This window comes from Nipponia nippon, unplaced genomic scaffold (genome assembly GCF_047370975.1).
Source record: "Nipponia nippon isolate SJK-2023a ecotype South Korea unplaced genomic scaffold, ASM4737097v1 scaffold_4, whole genome shotgun sequence".
Classification (NCBI taxonomy): Eukaryota; Metazoa; Chordata; class Aves; order Pelecaniformes; family Threskiornithidae; genus Nipponia; species Nipponia nippon.
The window spans coordinates 13,490,973-13,518,105 of NW_028262358.1; the positions used below are offsets into that span (position 1 = coordinate 13,490,973).

At 55.1% G+C, this 27,133-nt stretch overlaps 1 protein-coding gene across 2 annotated transcripts in view; it reads right to left on the reverse strand.

Moving 5' to 3' along the window:
* Positions 1-27,133, reverse strand: part of PTK7 (protein tyrosine kinase 7 (inactive)) — a 40,649-nt gene that overhangs the window by 11,919 nt on the left and 1,597 nt on the right. The window contains exons 1-4 of one of the 2 annotated variants that reach the window (XM_087773495.1): positions 26,775-26,884; positions 1,677-1,970; positions 1,020-1,122; positions 378-568 (exon numbers count right to left, since the gene is read on the reverse strand). In XM_087773495.1, the coding sequence (XP_087629621.1) occupies positions 378-568; positions 1,020-1,122; positions 1,677-1,970; positions 26,775-26,805 (619 nt within the window). In that variant the 5' untranslated portion in view covers positions 26,806-26,884. Of the gene's footprint in view, positions 1-377; positions 569-1,019; positions 1,123-1,676; positions 1,971-26,774; positions 26,885-27,133 lie in introns of those variants that run through there. The other variant, XM_087773493.1, reaches the window with a different exon arrangement.

The following is a 27,133-nucleotide window of genomic DNA, read 5'->3' on the forward strand; positions in this document are numbered from 1 at the left end:
AAAGGCCAACGGGGCGTCTCACCCATGCAGCACCATGGTGGCACTGGTATTAGCAAAACCAGCAGCACCTACAGCCTCCAGGGTCCAAACCCTGTTGAAGGAGGGAGGACCCTGGTGCTCCAGAACTAGAAGCAACAGGATAGACCTGCTCCAGAAAGATGCAGGGGCAAACTAACACCTGTAGACAGGGTAGGGTTCAAACCCGGCCAGGTGTGTCAGGCCTGTCTCTGCCCGGAGGCTTTGCACAGAGAAAGTCACACCAGCCTGACACCTCCTCTGCAGCCTGGCTCCCGCCCCGCAGCAGAGGGGAGGCTGTCAGCAGAGCAGTAAAACAGCTGAGCCCCAGCCCCCAGCTGAGCAGCTGGGACACAACTCACCGATGATATTCAGTGTGAAGTTGTTCTGGCTGCAGACAAAGCCGACGGCACTGCGGGCGCAGCAGTAGTACAGACCGTTGTCATCGGGGCTGGCACTCTGCAGGGTCAGCGTTCGCTCCTTGTTGCTGACAGAATAGGTGCTGCGGCCATCAGGGAGGGGGGCACCATCCCGAAACCACTGCCACGTGGGGCTGCAAGATAGGGGTGAAAGGGTGACCGGGTGCAGGGCACCGGCAGGGCTCCCCAGAGAGCACGTGTGCGGAGGAGACAGCCCAGAGATGGCCCATTTCCCGGGCTCTCCATCCCCACTGCTGGCCCCAACACAGACACGAAGCCATGAGACATGCAGCCAAGTGGACGGCACATGACTGGAAAGCAACGGAGAGTGACTGCAGCACACCAAGCAGCTCAGCAACCGGACTGTGACAGCCCGTCCTTACTGTGCTCCTTGCTACGCGGCTCTGAGGAAGCCGTTTGCCTTCTCCCCCGGTGCTCAGCCACAGGCTCAATCCTGCCTTTCGCCTTCCCTAGACTCTACTGAATCCTCGCAGGAGAGAGGAGAGAGAGACAGAGGGGAAGAGCACGCAGCAAAGGTGCAGGGGGACCCCTGGCAGGGTCCACTCCTCAGGAGGCAACCCTTACCGCGGGTGGCCGTCGATGTGACACCGCAGCACCACTGTGGAGGAGGGCTGGATCTCAGCTACGCTGGCCGGCTGCTTCAGCACCACACTGCCTGTCTCAATCCCTGTGGGATCAAAGAATATCAACACAGCTGGCTCTTCAAACCTACTGAGCCCAGGCGGATGCCGACCTCTTAATAACCAGAACAGGCAGCAAGGGCACAAGCATGCTTAGAGACACATAAGCCCTCAAGCCAGCATGGAGTACAGGGACACCCACCCTGCAAACATCCCACTTTGCCCCATGCAGCTGTTCTCTGAGGGATAAGAGGGGCTATGAAAGGATCTGCAGTGCTCAGGACACACTTGGTGCAGAAACATCCCTGTTTCATATATACAAATGGGGAAGGCGACAGGAGAAAGCATCTCTGACAGCCTTGGGGACATCAGGAGATACAAGAGGCCTAGAGGGCACGAAGGACATGCCAGCTGGAGAGGAATCCTACTTGCACAGTTCATGCCATCGATCCCTGTCTGACCACCACCCCCACACAGATTAGCAGGCAGCCTGGCAAAGCTGTTTCCAGTCTCAGGCCCTCCCAAAAGAGTGCTTTGCCCTGGCCACGGTGGGCAGCACCAGGCTGCGGCATATGCCTGGCTGCCCTCGCCCCACACTCACACTTGATATTGAAAGATGCATTGGCTGTGCGGGCCTCCTCCCCAGTGAGCAAGTTCCTCGCTACACACTGGAAGACCCCGGCATCCCGGTGCCGATCGACAGCAGCAAACTGGAGGTTGCTGCCTTCCTTGAAGCGCTGCTCTGTGTCCCGAACGGGGAGCCCATTCTGCAGCCATTTAAACTCCACATCCGCTGGCTCCTGCACCTCGCAGCGGAGGATGGCGCTGCGGCCGTGCAGGGCATCCTGGGAGTACGGCTCCTTGGTGAAAAGGATCATCGCCCGAGTCCCCACAGCTGCAAGACAGAAAAAGGAGGGCATGTTTAGAGCATGGGGATGGGGAGAAGGGAGTAGGCAAGCATGTGCTGTTCTCAAGGGTCTCCAGACAGCCGAAACCGCCGTTGTTAGGAGAAACACACCCCAAAGCACAGCTGCCAAAAGCAATCCCCGATGGGGGAGTTTAGACAGATCTGTGCTCAGATTCCAGTGCAGCCGCTTTAAGGCTGTCTCTCCAGCAATCACTGGAACAAGGATGCCTGAGCCTGCCACAAGCCAAGGAGAGCCCTCCGCTCCCTGGGGCCGGGGGTGTTAGGAGGGAGCTCCCGTGACCCACTGCTGAATGCTGCACTTCTAGCGTGAACAGAGAGGTGTCTCGCAGTGTGTGAGCCGGAAAGTCAGTCACCAAAACAAGGGAGAGCAAGCAGCTTCCTGGGAAGTTCAGATATTTCTTTGAGCTCCTCTTGACCTGTTTTTTGGGATGCATCCTAAGTCCCAGCCATGCATCAAGATTGCCCCAGATCAGAAACACCCATAGACTGTTTCTAGGCTTTCCTCAAAGCTTCTGTCCTTGGGATCATGTCTCCGTTTCACCTCCACATCCTTAGAAATTACCCAGAAAAAAACTGGTCTGGAACAAGGATTGCCCTCGGGAATAAACACAGCAGCCGCTGGAGCACAGCACAAGAGGATGCAGCAGCGACAGCCCAAGCTTGTGCTGGGGACTCAGCCCACTTGCAAGTAGGAGCGGAAACAAGAAATTGCAATGGTTGACCCCAGGGTCTGACAGTGGCCGTGGGGTGGCTCTGGAGGGCTGGAAGCATCTCTTTGCAGCGGTGGAAAAGCTGAAGAATCCTCCTCCACCCACTAACCCCCACCCAAGAGCTCAGGGTCCTCAGGACAGAGCAGCCAGCACTTCCCTAGGCATTTCCTCACATGGCTGCAGAGGGACCATGCTAGCGTATTCCTAAATCTGGCTGCTGCCTGGTCGCAGCCAGCCATGCAGGCGCTCTGCTCCGGTTACCAGCTGGCCGCAGAAAGGAAAGCAGACAAAGGGCAATTCAGCACACGCCGATTGCTGTTGGACTCTCTTCCCAGCACCATGCTCTGCAGGGAAAGAGGCCAAGCCAGGCAGATTTCGAGCATCTTAGAAGCAGTCTCTCATGAAGGCGAACAAGAAAGTGGTCAAAACAGTGCGTTCCCACCACTGCAAGGAAAATGGCTTCAGAAAGTGGTTGCCTGGATGAGTTACACGAACAGGATCCAAGCCCAGCTGAAGGGCAGTTCCTCTTTGGAGGCTCAGCCACATCCTCCTGCCTCGTGTTTGTATAAAAGCCCGGTAAAGGGACATAATTTCACAGGACAGCTTAGTCACCTAGAGGTAAGGGTAAGGGATCCTATTCTGCAGGGGATGTTTCAAAGGGGGCATCTAGATCACCACATCCCAGAAAGCCTCAAGAGCCCTTTCCATGCTGGAAAGCCTTTGGAGCCTGCCGCGTAGTGCAAGCACCAAGCAAAGCCTCTCCAGCCTGCAGCCACTCGTGGGCACCCCAGTGCCAGTGACACATTTCCAGCACAGCTAGCCTGAGCTCTCCTGCTCACAGCGGCAGCGAGGCATAGACACAGGCGCTCATCAGCACTGCTGCTCCCCAGGATGAGGCTCCAGTCTCCCCGCTCCAAGCACACATCAGCCAGGAGCAGGGGCAGTGTCGGCCTGTGTCTGCTAACACCCTTTCCCCATAGTCCAGACAGAGAGCAGCAAAGTCCTCCAGTTGTGAAAACCACAGAAGCCTCTTCCCAAAGACACTGGGGCAGAGGAGACAGTAGTCGAGAGCCCAGATGTCTTTCCTGCCTGCAACCTTTCCAGGATGGGACTGTGGGTTCAATAATAATTTTCAGCCACCGGGAAGGGGGCAGCAAGGAATTGGGTGGTCACAGGAACAGCAGTGCACAACGACATACCACAGGGTCTAGGATGAGGACCTCGTTGCAGCCTATGCCACTGCGCAGGCAACATCCCCAGGGGACTGTCAACCAGCCAGGTTAAGTCCCACAGCTCCTGCGTGGACATCACTTGTCAACTGCACTCACAGCATTTAAGGCCACCAGGAGTAGCCACAGACTGACCCCTGTGGCCCCAATGACAGAGCTGCAGACACTGCCTGAAGTCCTGTCTCCTGGCTCTCGTATTGAGCTAAGCCCCATCAGCACGCTGTGCTCCAAGGGTCAGCATGTCCAGTGAAGTTTCCATCGTCAGCTACCATGCACCTCCCCAAAAGGCAGGAACTATCCGTCAGTCTGTGACAGTTGTCTCATGAACACCACAAGATGAACACATGCCCCAAGGCAACACAATATGTGGGAACATGTTCTTACATAGGTACACGCATCTAGTCCTCCACACATCAGATCTGTCTCACCAAGAGCACTCAGCAGGGTAGCAACCACCCAACCCGACGCAAACACAGCTATGCACTCAATAGCACAACAGCTCCAGAGTATCAGGAGCCAAGCACATGCCAAAACAGGCTGCTGGGACAGACAGACAGGAGCAAAAGGGAACAGGACAGTTAAATCCACTCAGGTTTGAACCTACAGGAACTGGGTCTGTCCTTTTGCACAGATACGCTTCACGACACCAAGGCACATGGCCATCAAACCACACCTGTATGGTACAAAACACGTGCAAGGTGGCAGTGTGCATCAGGAGAGCTCATGAAAGAGATGGATCAGTTCTCCTCTTCGGGTCTCAGCATTCCAAAACCTTTCAGAGTCTACTAGTCACACTAGTGCTGGAGTTAGTGATGAGGCATCTCTCTCCAAAGGTGTAGGCCATTAGGGTATCAAGACATGATATAGCAGTATAACACTAAACAGCAGCAGAACTGCTTTCGCCATCACTGCCAGCATTTCACTCAGCGCTGGTCAGCTGAGAGCTTCAGCAGCCTCATCACATACACCCTGCTGCCTCAGCATCCCCCATGTCCAGGCAGGAGGACGGGGCTCTGTGGACAGTGGACATGATGAAGGCTTGGCACAAGCTCCACAAGGGAAGCAGGAATTTTAGAAGGTGTCAGGAAACACTGGGATCCAGCTCCCCTGTGAAACAGGAGAAACTATGTCCTTATCTTCCATCCTGGGTAAACGGACACAACCATTTCAGCTCAAGCGAGATCCCTGTGATGAACGTCTCGTGAGCACAAGTGCCAAAGCAAACTGGGATAAATAAGTGTTAAAGTGCAGTAAGAGCCATAAACTTGTGTTTTGTTTTGACAATAGCATCCAAGGTGCCATGGATGGACTGGCTGCACATGCTGAAAATCATTGTCCCAGCCGTGTATTAGATTTGGGCTGCAAGGAAAGACTGGTAGCAGCTAGATGTGGTCCAGATGTTTTGGGGTGGAAGACATCAGAAGCCCAGATCTGGACACAGCTTTTCATAGTACTCTAAATCCAGAGCACCAGGGCCCCGTGTTTGGAGACGGGAAGTGCTGCACTTGCCCATAAAAGTTGCACAGCCCTGGTCCAGGAAATGTCTGCAGCCAGCACGGTGCACGCATCCCCTCCGCCTCATCTGGGCTTTTGGGACAGAGGCCCAAGAAAGCTGTCCAAGCAGAGGGCTACCTGTGTGGGATGCCATTACACGAGAGTTTGGGTAAAATCTGTATAAAGCCAACAGACAGCACCACCTGTACTGAATGAAGAACAAAATGCCTCTGCTTGTTCCACTCACCCAGCTAGAGGACCTCCAGGCACCACTGTGTGGCAGAGCCACGGTCACGCATGGCTTAGCCATTGGAGGCTGCCAGAACTGCCCACGCTGGCAGATGAGACAGCTTTTGCAGCACCTGGTGGGGAGCAAAGGCAGCCCTTGCTCAGTCTGACCGGACACCTTCACAACGGCACGATTCTGCTGTGATTTCATCAGCTCATCTGCACTGGGCTGCATTGCGAGGAACTGCTGAAAGAAGCAAAATGACTCTTTTTCTTCCCTTAGCAAAAGCCATCCCAAAAAATACCCAGCAACACCAAGTTTGTTGGAAGTCAGCTTAGCAAGCCCAAGCCAGCGCAGAGCTCTCCCCTAGTAACACAGCTGGGCCAGCCACAGTTCCACAAAGCCAATGCCAAGCAGCAATCCCAAATGTGTGTGCTGGCAAACACCCGCTCTCTGCATATGTGTGTGACACAAGCCACCCCTGGCTGGGAGAAAAAAGAAACCCTCAACACATGTTTCTGGCCTAAAACCATTTCAACTGTGGCTACAGAAAGCTTTTCAGGAAAGCTTCAGCCAGATTAGATAAAACACATTTGAAATGCAGCACACTTGAAAACACCCAGTGGTGTTTTACCCAGAGGATATTTAATTGAAATGCAAAACCCTCCTGTTGAGGTAATAGATGAAGGTTAAGAGAATTGTGTAGGGAAGTCGCACTGGTACCTACAGGTCCCCAGGGTATCATTCCCACACACCACAGAGCAAATCATCTGCAGGGAGGGAACAGGCACCAGCAGGACACACAAGGACAGAGAGAAGAGGAGGCTCAGATCACATCCCGGCTCGGAGAGCGTTCTCATGGCAAAGATACGAATGCAGGAACACAGCATCCTTCATGCAGAGGTATCCCCCTGCTCAAAATTAATTTCATTTATTTAAGGAGGCAAATAGCAGCTTCCCAGGAAAAACACTCACACTAACACCTGCGTTGCCAGCCTGAATTTCTACCAAGTGTATCTCAATTCACTTTTTGGGCTTGGGATGTCCCCAGGACTCAGCCGTTGCAGCCTCCTCCAAAGGCCACAGTGGGCTGAGCACAGGCAGAGCATTTCAGGGTGACAAAACCAGCAAAGCCGCATCAAGGACAGACTTTGTGAGCACTCCTATGAAGTTAGTTACTGCTGCCTGAAGCTCTGCAGAGAGTTTTCAATCCTATGAGCTTGCCAGGGAGCAAAGGGCTCTCTACACCTTTGGCAACAGAGACCCAGCCCCATGGTAGCCAACATTACTGCAGCGATTTGGCAGCAGACTGCAGCACAGCCTGGGAATGGCTTTGGTTTGGGGCCGTTCTCCAGAGCTAGAAAAGTGAGAGACATCAGTGTTGCTGTTTTCATCAGCCAGATCTGTAAGAAAATGCACCAAAAAAGTAATAAGGATCTGAGGGAGCCATGGCAGAGCTAGAGTCTAGCACTGTGAAACTGGGGCTGAAGTTTTGGGGGATCCCACATCCCTGTTCAGAGACATTGCAGGGCTCTTGGGGAAGGAGGTGGCAGCAAACCTCCCAGCTGTGCGTCTCTCACCTCTGAGGCTGGATACTGTCCTCCCGTGCCGTGGAGATAGCCATGCAACAGGCAGCGAACCTCACGGACTGCAGACCCTCGTGGGGTCCTGGGCTTTGTAATCATGGAGACACAGCCAGAAAATGCATGGGGTGGCAGGACTCACTCCTGGGGGATCAGCCATCTCTAAGGCTATCTTTAGGGCTGCAGCCAACGAGAGAGTCTGGGACCCTGGTGCAGCCTGGCCAGGCCTGGCAGTGAAAGCACCCAGCCCACCTTCTGCACCATACCAGAGGCCTGAGAGCACCATGGATGCTGCCTGATGAGCCCCTGACACGGCAGCAAGCCCCCAAACCTTCATGCTCTTCTTTCAAGCTGCAAGGGCATGGCGCAGCATTACAAGCCAGGCCTTGACCCAAGCCGGGTTTTCCATCCGTTGCTTAATGCATCAGTGCCAGTCCCACACGAGCGCTCGCCTGGGGACACTCCAGTAGCCCAACCCCATCTGGGTGCCGCAGAGCAACTGTGGAAGCTGGGGAGACCAGGCAGCACATCTCCTGCTCCGCCTGACAGGCCGAGTCGCCTACATCTTGAAGCAATCCAAAAATCATTGTCTCCTTGCCTAACGACATCGCTTGGGAATGCAGTCTCAACCACAAGGCCTTCAGCTGCTGCACAGCCCCCAATCCCTGCTGCCGCCGCAGCCGTCTCACTCACCTACAGCCATGCTGGGGAAGCAACAGGCAAGTTGGCTGGCGGTGGCGTGTGCCGCAGCATGGCGGCCCCGTGCCTGCCTGGGGCACTTGCACCGAGTGGCAGTTGTGGAGGACAGAAAGGTGGCACAGATCTCAGCAGGCAATGGCTAGCCTCGGCAGGCGTTTGCCATGGCTGCGGTGCCAGCAGAGCCAGAAGCACGCTGCAGTGCTCCACATCCCCAACCCCGTGGGAGATCCATGATCCCCTCAACCCCAAGCCACCCACCCCCAGGCATGCCCAGTGCCCAGCTCCTGGGCACCTCCTCACTGAGCTAAAAGAGCTCTGGACGGGACAGAAAGGGAAAAGGAAAGGATCCATTTCACTCTGTATCCAAAAGAGCCTAGGTTACCAACCTCTTGAGACACCGCAGCTGATGCAAGGATATGAGTAATCCCAAAGCTGCTTGCAACCAAACAAGGAATTAAAAGCATGGGAATGGGGTTTGGGAGAGGGCTTTGTGCAAGTTTAAGGTTTCCTGGTTTGGAAAGCAAGCCCAGCACTGCGGGGCTTCTGCAGCTTGTAGCCCAGCCCCACTCTCCAGCCAGGCCCCAACAGCGTTATTCTGCAGACTTGCTTCCAGGGACGCTTCAGCAAAGTTCACCCTGGCCCAGCTCAGCCAGATGTGCAAGCCAGCTCCTTTAATGTTCTGCATCTGGAACAGCAGATTAGAGGAGCTGCAACTCATCTGCAGTCCCCAGGGCAGCAAAGCCCTGAGCACCCAAACTGCATCCTTCCTCTCCAAAAGGGAACCATTCTCCTCCTCTTCTCCCCTGCCAGCAGGCGGCCTTGGATCTGCCCCAGCTGTGGAGGGGGACAGCTGGCTTACAGGAAACAAATAAAACGAAGACCCACAGGTACCAGGACACAATGCAAGGAGCTAGCTGCAAAAACTGTCACAGCCAGCTGCCCCAAGGAGTTCTTCTGGCAGAGGACATGGCTGGCCAGCATCTGTTCTGGCCTCTCAAAGCATAGAGGACCTTAAATCCTCCCAAGCCAGAGCAGGGGAGCTCACAGCTGCCCCAGCTCCACTGTGGAGCCCTGAGGATGCACAACTGCTTGCAAGTCTCAGCCCTGAGGTGGGAGCTGGATATATTTACACCACCAGCTCAGCACCTAACTAGACAGAGAGCTTGGTAACACACTGCTAAACATTTGTTCCCTGTCCGTGTTCTTTAATAGTTAGCAAAGATGCCATCTTCCCTAGGAAGGCCCTGCTGCAGCACACAGGTGGGGAGCCTGCTCTCCCTGGCTCCCCAAAAGTGCAGGACCCTTTGCAACACCCAAGGGGCAAGGAGCACAGCAGCTCACCCAGGGAAGGCCCTGGGTACCTTCCAGCAACCACACAGTGCACTTTCCTGCAGAGAGGAGACTGGGGATACAGCTGGGAGAGAGGAGGGTGACCTGGCCAGAGATGCCCTAGCCCCCACCACTACGTTGAGGTGGGCAGCAGGAGTAGCCCAAGTCCATCCCCAGGCTGCAGCCCTTCAGCCTCAGACTGAAAGAACAGGATTAAGAGACACTTTCACCACTATTCTACCAAGCAACCAACTCTGAATGTGTCAGCTAATTAACAAACCTCTGCAAAGCAAGGTGGCAGTGATAGCTTTTTGCCACCTAGGAATCCACTGCGAATGTATCACCACCCCACCATATCTACTCTATGACCTTTATGCTTCTGCCACTGCCATTCTTCAGACCATTTGAGGAAACAAAGCCTCTGCAATCAACCCAGCAGCAACACAGGCTATTCCTCTTTGATGAGGAATCACTAAGGGAAAAGGAAGGTTTGGATGAGCTAACACACTCTGGACTCCTATCACTCTGCAGCACTTGCTCCCAGCTCCCCAGACCTATAACAAGGCAAGGAAGACACAGGCAGAGCATTGCTTTAAAGCTGACATTGCATTCCTCAGCAGCATGCTTAGCTGCTGCTAACCCCAAGCAAAACCAACAACCCAGGCCACAGCTACAAAGACCACCTGGCTCCCTGCAAGCCCAGGAGCAGAGCTAAGGGCCACAAGAAAGGCAGCCCGTGAAGGAAAAGAGCATCAAACCCCAGCAGAAGGGACCGAGAAGCTCACACTCAGGTCCCAAGTCCAAAGGAGCTCAACATGGGATAGACACAGACAGCCCCAAACACGGGACTGATTTATCACCATGTTCTCTGGGAAAGACATCGGGCCACAGCAGAAGTCTGGTGTCAGAGACAACCATAGGCATATTTTCAGAAAAGACCATGACCTGTGCTCCATCCCAAGGCCACAAAAGGCACAGCAGGGATCCTGTTAGGGTTTGGGGTCCTGGACTCTCACAGGTTTCAATAACACATTCCCAGAAAGCATTATCAAGCAGGTCTTGTCTTTAGGAGCAATTTATTAAACATCATTGTCTGCAAGCAGCAATTCCTTCTGTTGCCAAGTCCTCAGGAATGGCTCCAATGCTGGGGTTTTGCTTTTAGCCACTCTTGGATCAAAGAGCAGCAGACTCTGGGTTCAAGCCCCAGCTTGCTTCCGAAGGCTGGGCAATCAAATCACCGGGGCAGGAGCATCCTGAGCTTGCTGGCCCACAGGAAGCACTGAGCCCCCCATGAGAACAAGGCTCCAGTGACTGCAGGCAGGTTTAACTCCTCATGTGCTGGCTGTGCACTCCTCACCAGCAGCTTAGCCCATGCAGGCTTGGCAGCAGCTCCTACGAGGGAGCAATGTTCCAGACACCGAAGCGCTGCTAATGCTCAGGGCTGTAACTCTCACCTGACAGCCTCTCCTTCCTGCTGCAGCCAGGCACAGCATGCACAGCCCCGTTGTCCCTATGACATCTGGGCCCCAATGGACTCCACACATCCCTTCTTTTCCCTCTCTTCCCCATCCACAGTCATCATGCCCAGCTGTCAGCAGCACTTCTTTGCTTGCCTGCAGCGCCCAGGCTCCTTCCAACCCAGCCTCCGCTGCAAACAGCCACGTCTGCAGAGAGGCAAGCCAGCCCTCCCCAGGCCAGGGGAGCCACAAAGAGCAGCACGCAGTAAAACCAATCGCCTGGCCTCTTGTCCTGCCCTCTCTGCTGTCACTGGACCAGCCAAGCACTTAGTACCTTGATCCCACCTCCTGCTCCCATCCGCTGCAGCCCAGAGGATGCAGGCTGCCACAGAGCAAGTAACGCAGGCCAGCATCTGCTCTTTGTCCTCGCGAGGCTCTCGGTGAGCACAGGGCCCCATACAGACCTCCCATTCATGGCTCCAGCAAGCCATGTGTTTCCTGGCACAGTTCATTATGAACATGCTCCTATAAAAGCAGATTTTTGGCATGCCAGGACTGGGAACAACACATGGGTCAGCTTTTCCTCCCCTCCTGGTCACAAACACAGAGCCAGAAGGCTCATTTGCACCAGCTGAAGCTGTAGAAGCAGGTAAGAAATATCATGAATGCTTAATAACACAAGCAACCCCCCCGCCTCATGGGTCGGTCCCTATAGCCACATAAAGCAGCTGCTCGGAGCACGCCTGCTCCACACACAGCCTATTCCACTGCTTAGCAGATACCGCGGAAACAGCAGCCAAGCCAAACACCCAGAGAGATTTGCATCTCCAAATGATTTCCAGCCAGCATGTTCCTCTGTGCAAGAGGTTCGAATTGAGAAAGCCTCTCAGACGGGTAGAGTTGCAACAAACCACTCTCTCCCACCAGGCCAGATGGAAATGGTTTGATGCAGGCAAAGAGCTCTGAACACGGCAGGCTTGGTCTGATCAAGCCCAACATCTGGAAAGTCTTTGGGCACCCATCATATAAGCCTTTTAAAACTATGTCGTTTCCCATTCCAGTTAAAGTAAAAACAAAAACTCACTCTGCATCCAGGAAAAAAGTCATTCCTATTTGAGTACCCAGCACAACTGGACGGGTACAAAACAGTGTTTCCAAGAAATGCTCAGCTAGAGTGGCTTTGGCTTCATGAGCCAGGAGGAACTGCACCAGCACCTAGGAGCTCCAGGTCTGGGATAAACACAGCATGGTTGCACTGGGGTGGATCAAGACGATGAGGGACTTAGGAAAACGCCATCTCTTTGCCCCTACAGTTGTACCACACACCTGGATACAACAGCCCTGCTCTGAGAGTGTGGGTCTGCTGAGACGACCACCCACCCCCTCCCTTTCGTGGCGGTTTGCTCCGGACTTGCAGGAGACACGATGCCTGCACACCACCGCTTCACGCGAGTTATCACGCAACCACGCAGGCCCTGCATCTAGTTCTTCTCCACGTGCTCCATGGAGGGCCACGTCAAATCGGTCTGTAGCGCAGCCATTTGCATCCATGAGCAAAGTTTCAATTGCAAAGCACCCAGATATGCAACCTTCTAGGTGGGATTTACTGATCCAGAGGAGAAGCAACCCAGGATGAAAGCAGGCACAGAGGCATCCCCATCCGGTAACAGCTGGGGGCATCTGCTTATCCCACAGTACTTGGCTGTTTTGCTTGGGTCCCAAATAGAAACTGCAGAGCTCGTCCATTCTTTCCTCACCTCCATCACTGTGTGCCAATGCAAGATTACATCTGCCCAGACCCTCGCCACCCTCATGGACCCCACCAGGAGCCCTATGAGGTACAGCAGATGCAAGCCCTTGTCTGGAAACATCATGGCTGCTGGCTTATCAGTGAGTGACAACTGCTCTGCAACGGGACCGCAGCCTGAGCTCGCCCCTGGTGGCCCACAGCACCTCTCTCCACTCCCCTCTGCATGGAGAGGTGCTTTTAAACACAGGCTCCAAGCAATCCTTGAGAAGCCAACTCTGCCCTTCAAACCAAGCTTTAGAATTAAAAAAAGAAAAGCCGCAACCACTTAGCACAATTCCCATTAGCATCCCCAGAAATGTTCAGAGAGGCTGCAAGCTGTGCGGGATTCTCTCCCCCGTGGTTAGCAACTCTCCCTGCCCTTCCAGGCCCAGGATCCCATACTTGGGAACGGCTAAGCCCAATTTCTGAGCAATTATCGCAAGAAACCAGAACAAAGCCACTTGGATTTGAACACTGTAAATCAATTGCTGGAGCAAACGCTGAGGCGGTGCTTGCAGTAACGCGCTGGGGTGCAGCTGGCCATGGGAAGAGCTCGCTGCCACACACAGCGGGGAGGTGCCTGCAGCCTCCATCGCACACAGCCCCAGTCCCAAAGCAGGCAGGAACTGCTCACACATGTGTTGCAGGAGAAAAGCCAGTATAACTGAGAAAAAGGCTCAGCACAAGGACAGTGAGCCCAGGTACCCAGCTGCAGACTCCCAATGGCTGCCGGCACATGCCAGGATAGCCAGGCTACCCTGGCACTGACCTCGCTCACCCACCCAGTTCAAGCGAGTTTGGGGCTTCCCAGCCTCTGCTCCTCACGCTGCCCATCCCGCTTCCCCAGCACAGACCCTGTGAATCCCAGCCCCCTGCCCAGCCACACAGCCCTCGGGCTTGCTTCCTCCAAGACCATCCCACGCTCAGTTTCGTAACTCTGCCACAGGAGCTCTGCAGCCTCTATCCTCCGCAGCTCCCTGCCTTCATCCTTGCACTGGCAGCAAGCAGAGACCCTGCTTTCTTGTGTGCTCAAAGACAGGCAGCAGGACAAGAGAAGAGCCACCCCAAAGCAACGTGACATGATAATCTCCGCAGTCAGGGACAGGGCAGTGGTAGGGAGCGAGGTCCAGGGCATGTCCCACAGCACGAGCTAGCTGCTGCTCTGGCAATGAGCAAGAACAGCAACAAGGGTGCTACTCTGCAGCCACAGAGCAATGGGAACGTTACAGGAGGTTCCTCCCCATTCCCGAGCAGAGCAGGGCTGCTGCCAACCAACACCCCACTGTGGGCTGGTGGGACAGCCACTGTGCTGTGCAGCTTGTCTCCAAGGCTGAGGGATTTGCTAGTGGTGTCTTTAAGGTATGGAGGACGTGTCTGGGCTGAACTGCTAGCTGTACCTTTGCCCCACAGTCTCTCCTGGCATCTCAGCACCTTGCTCAAACAGAGGAAAGCTAGAGCAAGGCAGGGAAGTCCCAGTGGTAGCCAAGCTCCTGGGCTCCCCCAACAGCTGGGGCTACTGAACCAGAACAACTGGCCTTGGCCCCGCAGGAGGCCCCTGTCTGTCCTGGGAGCAGGTCGACACCGCTCTGAGCCATGCTCTGCACCAGGGCTGAGCCTGTGCTCCTGGCATCTGCTGCAAGTGGAGACATGGGCATCCCTGGGGGGACACACACGCCTGGTCACAGGGAAAGGATGCCATTCTGTTGGGCCACGGAGGCAACCAGGTGGTCCCAGACTCCTAAGAGAAGCCCATGTACCCCTCCTGAGCCCCCACCCCAGAGAATCAGCCCAAGCCATGAGTGCAGTGCCAGGGTGGTACAGCTGGGAGGGGGACAGGGCAGAGTTCACAGCCGGACCACAGCTTCTCCTGCCCAAATCCTCAGGGCACAGGCACATGCTGGCAGCTGTCTGCACCACACAGCCTCTGGCTTGTGGAGAAGAAAGCTTGCTTTGGTCTGGCAGGTAGGACCGTACCGGCTTGCTGAGCAGCGCAGGCAGTGGTGGCCATGGGACCCCCAGGAAGGCCAGGACAACATCTTGGTGGCAGATAAACAGAGACAGAGGAACGAGTGAGGCAGGAAGGCCACAAGCCCAGTACAGGAGCTGGGAATCCTGCTGGCTCAATTAAACCATCTTTAATGGTGCGTCAGCCAAAGGCTCCCAAGCAGACACCACCAGCTGGGTTGCCAAGCCCCAGTGAGAAACACAAATGCTTCAAGGGTGACTCAGCACCAGCGACAGGCTTGCTGCACCCACCGGTCCTGCCAACCGACTCTCCCAGGCTTGCTCAGAGCCCTTGAGCAATTCTCTGGCTTCCTCAGAAACACTGATTTATAGCTGACGTGTGCTACTGGCAGCGCAGGGCAGGCTGGAGACGCAGCTGATCTGGAGGCCGAGCTCTCCGGCCGACACAACAAAGGTATTGCACTTTTCTCCCGCAAAAGGGAACATGGCAGACGGGCGCCAAGCGGAGCCAGGGTGAGCTGCGTGCTCCCTGTGCAGCGGCCTCAAAGGACCATGCTTCCCCCACAATTTAAGCAAGGAGCATGCGAGAACGCAAACGTCTTTACGAAGCAAAACCCCTCTGGTGGTAGAGGAGAGCCCAGGCGGTGTTGAACAGCCAAGTAGGTCCTGCCAGCGGGGAAGAGCTGCGACAGAGCTGGCTCAGGGCTCAGCGCTCCTTGGTCTGGGGCTGGAGATGAGACCCTGCAGCAATGAGGCTGCGTTGCTTCACCCACAAGGTCCGTGTGGCTGAGAACTCATCCCGTGGTAGCTGGGGCCAGCACCTCCAGCCATCACACCAGCACTCACCGCTACGTCCTCACGCCCCTTCACTCAGGCTGAGGGCCGACGGCTGACGTTGCTCCTGCCATCCCAAGCCCAGCCAAGAGGGATTCCTCCACAACAGCGCCGAGTATGTGGAGGGAGCCCCTGGCCAGGGCTTCACGTTTTTCCTGTTTGAGCTGAAACGCCGTTCCAGGAGATGATGGGAAAAACCAGAGCGAGCTCCATAAAGCTGCCTGGCGCTTCCCTTCAGCAAACAGGAGCCCCAGCCAGCCCAGAGAATGGAAACTCAGGCTGCAGAGACAAAAGAGGGAGGTGGGGGGAGGGGGGGAGGAGGCCAGGGCAAGGGAAGCAGTGCGAAGCAAAGCAGCACGCACACGAGGCCTCCGAGCAAAGCCAGCCGCTTCATCAATGCACCGTCAGAGAAGACGAGGCTGCTGCTCAGAGCCGGCTCCTCTCGGTGCAGCGAGGCCGTCGGATCAGCACCCGAGCCAAGGCGGCGCTGGGCATGGCACACTCTTGCCAGCAAGCTTTCCTTGCTCTCCCAGGGCTGTTTCTTGGAGAATGAAGCAGATTTGGCACTGAAGCTGCTTGAGTGAGCTGCTTCTCTGCATGCTACCACCAAACCCACTGGAAGGAGGAAAATCTCCCCAGTACCACCTAAACCCGCGCTGGCTCTTGGATGTGCTTGGTCAGGACATCTTGCAGATCTTGCTTTCTGAGGGGGCCAGGTGGGAGGGTTACAACTTTACCCAGCAGACCCCAACCCAGACATGGCTCACCAGCAAGCTCCACAAACACCCTGAGAGCAACAGAGCAGGGAGAGCAGCTGGGGGGGCCGATGGGGGGAGAGAGGGTGCAGACAAGAACTCACATCCACACCAGCGCAATACCCTTGGCATCCCCCCCTCCATTTTGCCGATAGCTATAAGTTTATACTACCCACAGGGACTTCAAGCCCACCCATAAACAAGCCTCCAGCCCCAAGGAGGAGTCTGAGAGCTGGGGACAAAGGGACAGCTGCACTCCTGAGCTTTGCGTGCAAGGAAGCAGACAGGGAGCTTATTTATCTCCCAAGCCCTGCTCTGGGATAAATATTTTAAATCTCTCTCCAGGTCATGGCAGTATATTTACAGCTAAGTTTCCCTTAATTATCTGCCTGTAGAGACTCAGATGGATTTGCCACGAAGCCAGGAAGATCCAGCTGGTCAAGCTCTCCAGACAGCTTATAGCTCACGGGAGAAATGGTTCATCCAGTGCCACAGCCTTGAAAGTGACACCCATGCTGTGGCAACTGCTGCAGGGATTCAGTTCTGCACCCCTGCATGCAGCTGCCTCAGCACGGCCCACCCACAAGCACGCATCCAGCCACTCTGCCTTCCCAGGAGCAGGGGGATGGCACAGAGGCTGGGGGATGCCACATACAGCACCACATCAGGGGCAATCCTGCAGCCGTACTCTCCACAGAGCAAGGCTGTGCCGTGGGTCCAGCTTGAGGTGAGTGAGCCTCTGGAGCATCCTGCTTCTCCGCTTGGTTTACTGCAGGTTTGACCTGTTTGCTCCCCTCCCATAGGAAGGGAAGAAGCTCCCAGGAAAGGTGCTCCCGACAACACACACCAGCTTTTCCTAGCAGCCACCACGGTGCTGCAAGCTAAAAACTGCCCCATGCATCCAGTAGTGCCAGAGACAAGTGGAGCTGCCAAAAGGCATTGAGGAGACACCTGAAATAGGCCTCACTCCACTAGCTGCATTGGTGCCTCTCTTATTTATATGGGCTCTATGCTGCTGGTTTTGACCTCCCTGCATCTGAAGCTTGCAGAGGAGGGACTGGTTGCTTCTCTCTGGGTTCGTATCATTTCTGTGTCACCCCTCATGAGTGTTTCACGGACACTAGTTAATACCGCCTGCTCTGCATTGTACATCCATTTTCAGTCTATGTGGCATTGTCTTCCTCCTGGCTACAAAGCACCATCCACAACTCCCTGTATCCGTCTCCAACTACGCCCTACAGGTCTGCAGATTTCACCCCGCTCCTTCTCTTTTCATTGCTGGAAAGCTGCAGACCAGCCCCATTTCACAATCACCGTTTATGGTTGTGCAGGGCAGCACTGCTGCCCAGCTACGGCCCCGGACCTGCCTCCTGGGGGAAACATCACCGGGAAGGCTGGACCTGCAGTATCACCTCTGAAAGCAAAGAGGGCACAGAAAGGAACAGTTCCTTGTTTATTTTCATTAGAGCCATTAATGAATCTATATTAAAAGCCACAAAAATAGGAAAGTAGACAGAGAAGCTAATATTTCCTCTGCTCATGCAATATTAATTAAAAGGTAGCTTCTCTATGAGACATTGCTACATTACCTCTCAGCTAAAAATGGAGAAAAGTCACTGAGTGGGAAGAACACGCAAGCAGAGCACTTTCTGGAATACTTTTACAAATCGATAACTAGGCAGAATGCTTGCTACAGATAGATCTAAGGCAAAGCCCCAGTGACAAATTAAGGAAAAGCTCAGGTATAACAGGCTCGAAAAGACAGAAATTCATACTAACCAAATCTCCTTGAAAAACAAGTGCTTTTCTCAATAGTGGCAGGATAGCTGATTCCCAATGTATCTGGAGAACAAATAAGTCTTATTGGATGGTCACTAATCCACCAGTGGAAGAGCACCAGGACATCCTAAGCAACCAAATGCCAAGGAAGCACAGAAACAGTGGCAACAGACACCCAACAACCAGGTCCTGGAGAGTAAGAAGTTGTGCTGAGACATCTGCAGGTGCCTGGCTGCTCACCGTGGCCGTTCGCAATCCAGGTAAAATGCACTGCTCCATCAAACCCACGGCATGTTTTTGTCTGCATGGCAGCCATGCAGGAGACCATCTCCAGCCAGTGAGAGGCAGGGCCAAATCCCAGCAAGGCCACAGGAACACAGCGTGACACTGAAGGACGCCCAGCACGACACTCTTGTATCCTGGGCGCTTATTTTCTTGTCAAAATGTTAACCATTCAGATCAGTGGTTTCTGCTTCAGGCCACATGGTTTCAAGACTTTTCCTTAGCTGAGTGGAAGAATTCCTATCAAAAAAGCCTCTGATTTCCAAGAACCACCTGAACATCTCAGCAGCCCTGCCCCAGCCCTGCTCCGATTTCTCACCACCTGTTGTGAACTGGGTTGCCTGGCTCAAGGAGGCAAGAGTGATCTCAAGATGGGCTGAGGAAGCCACAGCCACACCTGGCAAAACAGCAGTGCTCACAGCCAGGCACCGGAGAGAGGCCGAGCAACAGGAAAGCCTGAGAAGGGACGTGTGGCATGCCAGGGCGGGGGTCTGGATACAGGAGAGGAACCAGGGAGAGGGGAGACAGGAGGCACAACTGGAAAAGGAACAGCTGCACCTGCACCAGAGCAACAAGGCAGCAAGGCAGAGGCAGGACCCGGGCAGAAGGGTCAATGCTGCTGCGCCAGGTGAGGCCCCAGCAAGCAGCTCCTCCATTTATGCATCTGAAGGCAGCAAGCACACACAACATGCAGGGAGAGCCATCAGGAGCTAACACAGCAGAGAAAAATCACACGTGTTGCCTTCATAGCTCGGCTTTTGCTTGGAATATGGTGGATAAACATCTGTTCAAACCTGGCCGGAGGGAAGGGTTATCTCAAGACCATCGGCTGACATCCAGCCATCTCACTGCTACAGAAGAAGGCTCAGCCCAGGAACTGGCCACTCCTGTAGCACCTGCCAGGTGCTCTCAGACGTCTCCCAGGCTCCCAGTGTTCACAGCAGGCAGCATGGAGGGACAGGGACAAAGAAGAACGCCAAGTAACTCACAGGAAGCTCTTTCTTTTCTTTGACGATTTGCACAATTCTTCAACTGCTGGAGGAGACTTTCAGTGTTGGCAGGGCAGCTGCAGAGGCAACTGAACGACTCGTCCTCCACAAACCCATCTATGCTCCCATGGATGGTTCAGGAGAGCTGGATGCACTGCCCTATGTGGTACCCTACAAGACTGTCTGGTTTTATCTTCTCTGATCTTGTCTTTGCTGGGAAAGCTTTCCTCCCATGAAAGCTTCCCGCTGACACAGGCACTGCCAGCGACTTCAACAGAGCCAACACCACAGAGCAGCTCTGTGCCATGCAAGTGATGGGCCTCCCCAGCAGAGCCAGGACACACACCAAAGCATGCTGCGTGGAGAGCAATAAAGCACTTGCAAGCCGCTGCTTGTCCTGCCTTTAACCATTTGGAGAGTCACTATATGTTTTGGAATCAAAGGCTTCCTTTGTGCTCCTAAAGAGGCCAACAAGCAACCGTAATAAGGAGAGTGTTTATAGTTGGTCTTAAGCAATACTGTGCCTATCTTGTGCCAGCATCACGTTCGACAGCAAGAACAACCCTACACAGAGCTGCCCAGAGGCACATAAGCCTCCCCTCTGCAGCTGGAGCAGGGCTTGGCCTCCCCGTGCCGTGGCTCTGGGGACAGAGCCCTCTAGCTTGGGGTGACGGAGGACGGAGCCAACTCGCCGGCATGCCCATATCGATGGCAGTAGGGCGCTGTCTTGGCTGCTTTTCAGGGCGGCCCAAGCTGCACCCAGGTGTAAAATCCTGATGCTGGGACAAACTTCATCTCTTGACAGCATTGCAGGAGAGAAAAAGTTATAAAGCCTGTCACCTTAGAGCTACCCTGAAAACAAGTATCTGTCATTAGCACTGAGGTCCGAGTGCAAAGCACTCACAGACACTCTTGTCCTCCGGGACAGAAGTCATCTAGGAACTGAACCTATGTCAACCAGGGGCTGAAATACAAGTGGACTTCTAATAATCACTCACTCAAACCCCAGCCCCTTCCTGCACCAGCTCCCAGCACAGGCAGCAACCCTGCGTGCGTCATCGCTTTCTCCCAGCCTGCAACATCTCGCTTTCCAGAGCGGGAGGGCTCACGCACCTGAAATCAAATGCGCCACCCCACCTTCCAGACAGGAGTCTGCTCGTATCAGTTTTCCTCATCCATCATCCTGCACAACAGGAACACCGACCCAAGACATCCCAACCTCACAGAGGTCCAGACCATCTGACAGCAGTGGATTCAATTCACACACATTCAGGTGCCCTGTGCACACCCCAGTCCACAAATGCCAAAGGTCCTCCCTGCTCCATTCAAATCAGAGCTCAATTTGACAAGGAGAAGACAGGCCATTGGTATCCCACCGGCAAGCTCCATTTCACACGAGGAATCATCGGTTAAAAACAGCCATGCCTCCTCACCAGACACACAATTTGCATGCACCCGCTGTGCAAGGGGACAGAGAGTCCACGAATACTCATCACTGCGACGTTCCACCCTGGCAAGTCCCAGTCTGAATTCTCCTGCGGTTGGATCTGGCTAGTTTTCATTTCTGCTCTCTGGGGCACCTGGACACCCCAGCATCCATCTGTTCACTATCAACAGGAACGTTTTAAGTAGTGACCTGGGCCTTGCCTGGATGCCACCTAGTATTTTTAAGGATTAAAATGCATTTTCAAGAGTAGCCCTTGCAGAACAACTCCAGAGGGTCAAAATCGGAGAATAGAGGATGGATTTTTGAAAGTTGACCAAATCAAAGGAGCAGCCCCAAGCAGTAACAGTCTGCAAAGAGTATCAACAAAAGCACCTACCCATCAACCTTCCCAAAGTGCTCTAAGACAAGCAGGCCCTGGAACGGCCCGAGCTGGGCCGGCACACCAAAACTCCTCATTCCAGGCACACAGACCAGGCTTTCAGAAGTCTGCAAACCACTCTGAAGTCCCCCTCGCCTCTCTCTTTGCTGATCAGACAGCACGTATTAGTTACCTCTCAGAGGAGAGGAAAGCAGTCTGTTCTGTGTACAGACAGAGATTGCTTCCCCGAAAAAGGCAAGGCTTAAATTAAGACTAGAAGTACTGTACGGCTCAGCCTTTTAAGCTCAGGAAAAACATTTTTGTATTAAATTTAAAAAAAAAACTGGCAAGAGTGAGGAACAGAGCTGGAGCAGCAGTCAATGAAAAGCACATGCGCTGCAGACCTGGCTGCCAACACAAATTGATGCTTTGAAACAAAGACCACTTGTGTTTGGCTTGAAGATCTTCCACAGCTACTCGGCAGGGGCTGCACAGATTAAAAGGAGACACAGGTAAACACAGGAGAACAGCGCTTGCTGCCAAGCATTTCCCCAGAACAAAGGAATGACCCGAAATGGAGTCGCTGCCTTGACAGGGTGGCGTGGGTCCATCCTCACCGTGCTGCAACGTGCCAAAGCAGGCAGAGGCAAGAGGAAACATTGGACAAACCTTTGGACAGGACTCTATTCAACCTGAACTCAAGCAGCACCCAGACACACAGCCTGGACTCGGAGAACTGCAGCTGCTTAACACATTGAATGTGTCTCCAACCTCAAGAGCCCAGAGGAGCTTCACCACAACCAGCCTGCGCCCATCTCCCGTGGAGGAGAATATCCAGAACAAACCCCAGACAACTATTCTTCCTTGAGACCGCAGACACTCGTGAGCATCCTGCAAAGCCTCTGTTGCACTCTGGTCTAGTTCCCAAACCAACCTGCATCCGTATAAAGCCATGCCTTGCAAGCCTCTCTTCTTTCCCACTGCCTGCACAGTGCTACGTTCAGAAGGCACAGGAAGAATGCAGCAGGAGATGGTCTTCCTCATGATGATCCTTCAGTCTGGCCTTTTTTTGTTTAGGGACACCAGCTGTCCGGTCTAAACCAAACAGCAATAGCAACAGTTCCCATTACAACGCAACGTGGATTTGCTGGCACTGTGCGACTTGAGAGGCGATGGGACACTGCTCCCTCACACAGCACCCGACAGCAATGCAGGAAAGCAGCCCCTGGATCAGACCCCCCAGCAACAGGCAAGGAAGAGGAGAGACAAACAGACAGCTGACAGCTCATCAACACAACCAGCACAGCAGATCCTGACAGGGTCAGGTAGGATGGAGGAGGTGAAAGAGCAGGACCCTGCCCAGGCCACATCCTTTAGAATCAAAAAGCCATGTGCTTGCTTGCTTGCTCTGCGGTTCAGTAGCTTTGGCACTAGGGAGTGAGCAAACAGCTTCTAAAGACCCCAGGGTCCCCCACCTTACTCGCACTCCCTCTGAACAACCTCCCTAAAAGGCAAGAGATGCACAATGTATCTGGACTGCCAAAAGCTCACAAGGACCTCATGAACCACATGCAGAGCCTCCCAACCAGGACAAAGCCCAGGGAACAGCCCCTGCTCTAGCAGGCAGCTACATGAAGAGCCTGAAAACCTGCAGCATCCCTATCTGCTCCCTGTCAGGTCTCTCTCAGAGGACAAATCCTTCCGATGCTCAGCAGTGGGATTGCTTCTTCCAGGCAAGGTGGCACAGAAGGTATGCTACGTTCACAGCACAGCCCTTTAACCCCACTGTGCAATAGAACGTCTGCTTTTCTAACAGACTAAAGGCATTTGCAAGCAGCTCTTGGATGCCACCTCCCAGCATCCTCCAGGCAAGGAGCAGGACATGGAAACAGGCCACCCAGCGTGGCACCTCTGCCATGCTGAGGTGCAGGCTGATGCCCAAGAACCAACATGTTACCAATCGTCAAATCGTCATTTCTTCATCTCCCTTCCCCTTCTCCCCCAAGACACAGCCTATTTCTTGTAAAGGTAAAAGACACTACACTAGCCCTTCTCCCACCTCGGGCATGACCAGCTTTCTCCAGGAGGTACCTCCATGCCAAAGGTGTTCACCGGGGGCCTGGGGAGGTGAACTGGTACAGTTGCCTCTCTCACTTCCACAGCAAAATCCACTGTGCTAGTTCATAGCTTTTGCAAACCCCCCCAAACCGAATGTTAACAGCCCATGCAACTTAAACCCGCATCAAGGAGGATGTTCCTGTGCATCTGCCAAGCATCTTGTCAGCCTCGCTGCCCTCCAAAGAGCTGCCTGTCCCAGCCCATGAGACTGCCACTCATGTTAGGAGAACGAGACCTGTTTCCTTGGGGTCTGGACAAACAATCGCATGTCCTCTGATCTCAGGGGAATTTCCCTGCAAACACCGCAGCAGCAACTGCCTTCACAAAGAGCACGTTTGTACCCAAGTCTGTCTACTGCTAAATAAGCATTTGTTCCAAGTTCCCAAATATCGAAAGCAGTGGAAACACCCACTGCTAATGTGAAATATTTTGCATTCCAGGCCTGAGAGCTACGCTTGAAAATGTTCAGAGAGGAAAGAGTGTTTATTCACTGGAGAGAGGTGTAGGTCCAGCTATTTACTTAAGTCCACGTGTGCTTGCTGGAAGACAGCTTTGATCTTTGCAGCTCAAATAGCAGATGAATTGCAATGAAGGGAAGAAAAATATTAGTGTAAAGTTCCCCTAGTAAATACCTGTAACCAGGCCTCACAGCCTTCAGATCTTTTTTAAGTGCCTTATCGCTTACAGACAGACTGGCCCTTGCGTTCTTGCCCACTGCCCCAAAGCCAGGCTCTTCTCTTCCCACTCCTTTCCTGCCTTGTTCCCTCCATTCCCCTTAGGCTCCATGGCCTCTGGAGAAAGCGCAGGCTGCCCTCCCCGGACACATATGCCTGCTTGGATGCAACATGGACGAGCCTTTGGTCAAACAAGATGAGACCTATCCATCCGAGCAACACGCAGATGTGCGGTGCCATCCACCCACCTCCCTTGAGCAAGAGGGCTTCAGCAGACTGGGAGGAAACACGCTCCCATCAGCAAGAGCATTCATCACCCAGCACGCAACTAAATACAGGTGCTCGCTGCAGTTTAAACATCTGCCCATGTGCCTTTAGAAGACGGTCTCATTCCAGATCAATTAAGAGATCAGAGAACATCTTTAAAGGATGCAGAACATGACAACCCGCTGGTCGGTGCCAGCTCTCAGTAGTCCAGGACCCACTGTGCAGACAAAGAAGTGCCTATGGTCATGACTACGGAGTCACCGTGCCTTTGAAGCTCCTGCCACGTCGGGGTTACAGCCTGCCCGGAGCACTGCCTGAGCACAGCTAAGTCCCAAGGGGGATCGCATGCTTCATAAGAAAACAATGGTATTGGCTTGTCACCGCTTTGCCCCAAAACAGCCCAAAAATGTGCTGAGCAGCACAGCTTTTCAGCTGCTGAAGGGATGCTCACTCAGATGAACTATCATAGTACTTGGTTTGGCTGCAGAGGACTCGGAGCCGCTGGAAAACAGATGGCAGCTTCAGCTCAAAGAGTGAAAGTCACCCAAGTCATACTATTGGAAATTTATTTAAAGCCAAGAGAAATTCTCCGATCCTGTCTGATCATTCCTGTTTTCAGAGATTTTTCTTCTTTAGGAACAGGCTTGCTAGCGAGCACAAGAAAAGCACCGCCACACAGAAACATACAGCTCAGCACAGGACATGGAGGCACTTCCAGAACAAAATAGACCTTTTGGGGTTTTTAGCTTTAAAGAAGAGTTGACTCAGCAAATATTTCCTCCGCTAGCATTTCAACCACATGTTCCAGCAGAAGCCAGCACACATCTGGCACGCTGCAGTGTCATTTCCAGAAAGATCACAGCTTTGCTGAGCAACGGAAATGGAGGAACGGGGACCAGCAGTTCAAGCACCGAGCACTCCTGGAACACATACGTGGCAAAGGAGGATCAGAGACAGGACCCGCGTGAGCCATGGATACCCTACACTTCACAGGTCTTTCCCCAGCCCTCTCTCCAAACAGCATCCACAGGCAATGGGAGACGCTGCCCCGCAACCCGCAAAACTTACCACTGGCCCGTAAAACCTAGACATCAAACCACGTTTCAGCCACATTGATGGTGTCTGAGATTTTTTTACAGTGTCCGTGAGCCAGACGGCAGCACGTTCCTCCCAGTGCTGTAGGACATGGTCCTGCCGAGCAGGAGAAACAAGGAGGAGAGTAAGTGCTTGGAGCAGTAGAGAAACTCCAGCAACCGGAGAGGGGAGCGTGCCGGCAGGAGAGGCGGTGGAGAGCCCTCACGGGCAGGCCTGCGCATCCTGGCTGCTGCTGGCGGCAGGCTGGCAGGTAGGCGAATGCTGCGGCAGGTCCACAGGGCCCGTGGCTCCAAACCAGAGCCCAAGCAAAGCGTGCACTCCCCCTCCAGAAACACCCTTCCCAGAAGGCTGCCAAGGCAATCAGCAATTAAGGTGCTAATCAGCTAAATAAGTGCTGCTTTTCGTGCTTATCAGCTGTAAATTGGACATTACTTGCAGCCTGGCAGCAGGGCTCAGCCACAGCTCCAGACACGTGAAAAGCAGCAGCGCTATAAATACCTTCCCCTCAGAGGCAGTATCGTCCCCAGGTGCTAGACTAAGATTGCTCTTGGTTTTGCAGCAGAAACTGCAAACCATACAATTGCGCACGGTGATGCCAGAAGGGACCACAGGCAGGTACTGGCGACGTCCAGGACCCTGTCTGCAGGGTTTCCAGCCAAAGGGGCGAGAAACAAGGCGGCGTGGCATGGGACGGACGTGGATGGAAAGCCAGGATGGAAACCCGCTCACAGCCCCCCTGGCTCTCGTGCCACAGCCAAAACCCCCGGGCTCCTCGGGCAAGGAAAATGGCGCTAGGAAGCCAGCAGGGAGAAGCACCACGGAGCAGAGGGAGGGAAAGCGGGTTGGGGCCTTGCGGCTGGGGTCGAACACCGTGAAAAGCAGCAGCCAGGAAAACCAACCGGCCGCCCCCAGCCTCCGTGCCGCCGCCGAGGACGGCGGAGCCGGGAAGGGGCAGGGAGGCCGGCTCGCGCCCTGCGCAGCACCGGGGTGGCACAGCGGGGACGGCTCGTCCCAGCGCGCTCAGCAAGGGACAAAACCCCCTCAGCGCTCGGGAGGCCAATTTCCACAGGGGGGGAGCCCCCTGCGTGCCCGCTGGTTGTTTTTTTTTTTTGCCTGCGAGTTTTGATCTGCTCAGATTTCATGGGAAAACCACCCACCGCTGCACACAAACAGCCTCGCTGCTGTCTCCTAGCCCCGGGGCCGGGGAGGCTGCGAGACGGGGCCGAGCCCGGCGAGAGGGGGCTCCGGGAGCGCCTGTTCGCTCCCCTCCCAGGCGGCAAACGCCTGGCGCATTTGCATCCCGCTTCATTTCGGCAGGGGCGGGCAGGGCGAGCCGGCGCACGCCGGGGAAGGGGAGCCGGGGCCAGGCGCTCCGGCGACTCCCGCGGCGCAGCGGGGCTCGGCGGGGCGGGGGCGCGGCCGCCCTCCGGGGTCGAAGCCACGGGGCCCCGCGAAACCCCTGCTCCGCCCCCGCAGCTGCGGGCTCCATCATCACCGCCGGGCTCAGGGGAACCCGGGGGGCCCGGACCAGGATGGGGCGGCGGCCGCGGAGCCCCTCCGCCCCCCAGCGCGCCGGGGGGGGGGGGGGGGGCGCGAAGCCCCGCCGCCGCCGCCGCCGCCGCCGAGGCACCGGGACCCGCATCCCCAGGGCGGGGGGATGCTGCGGCGCCCGGCCCGGCCCGCACTCACCCAGCACCAGCAGCGCCCGCACCGCCGCCATCCTCCGCGCCGCGCCGCTCCCCGCCGCGCCGGTCAGCGCGCGCCCCGTCCCGTGGCCATGCCGCCGCCCCGCCTGCCGCCGCCGCCGCCGGGAGGGGCTTCCGGGGGCGGGGCGGCCACCGGAAACCGGGCGGGGCGGGGGCGCGCGGGCAGCGCCCGGCTCAGCCCCCCGCCGCGGCGGCGGCGGGGCACGGGGGGCCCGGGGCAGCGGGGAGGCGGCCGAGCTCCCCTCCCGCCGCCGGGCTCCCCGCCCCCGAGACGGGCTTGGCTGTTCAACCGGGGGCGGGAGCCCCCTCTGCGCCCCGCGGCGGGCAGAGCGCTGGGCACGC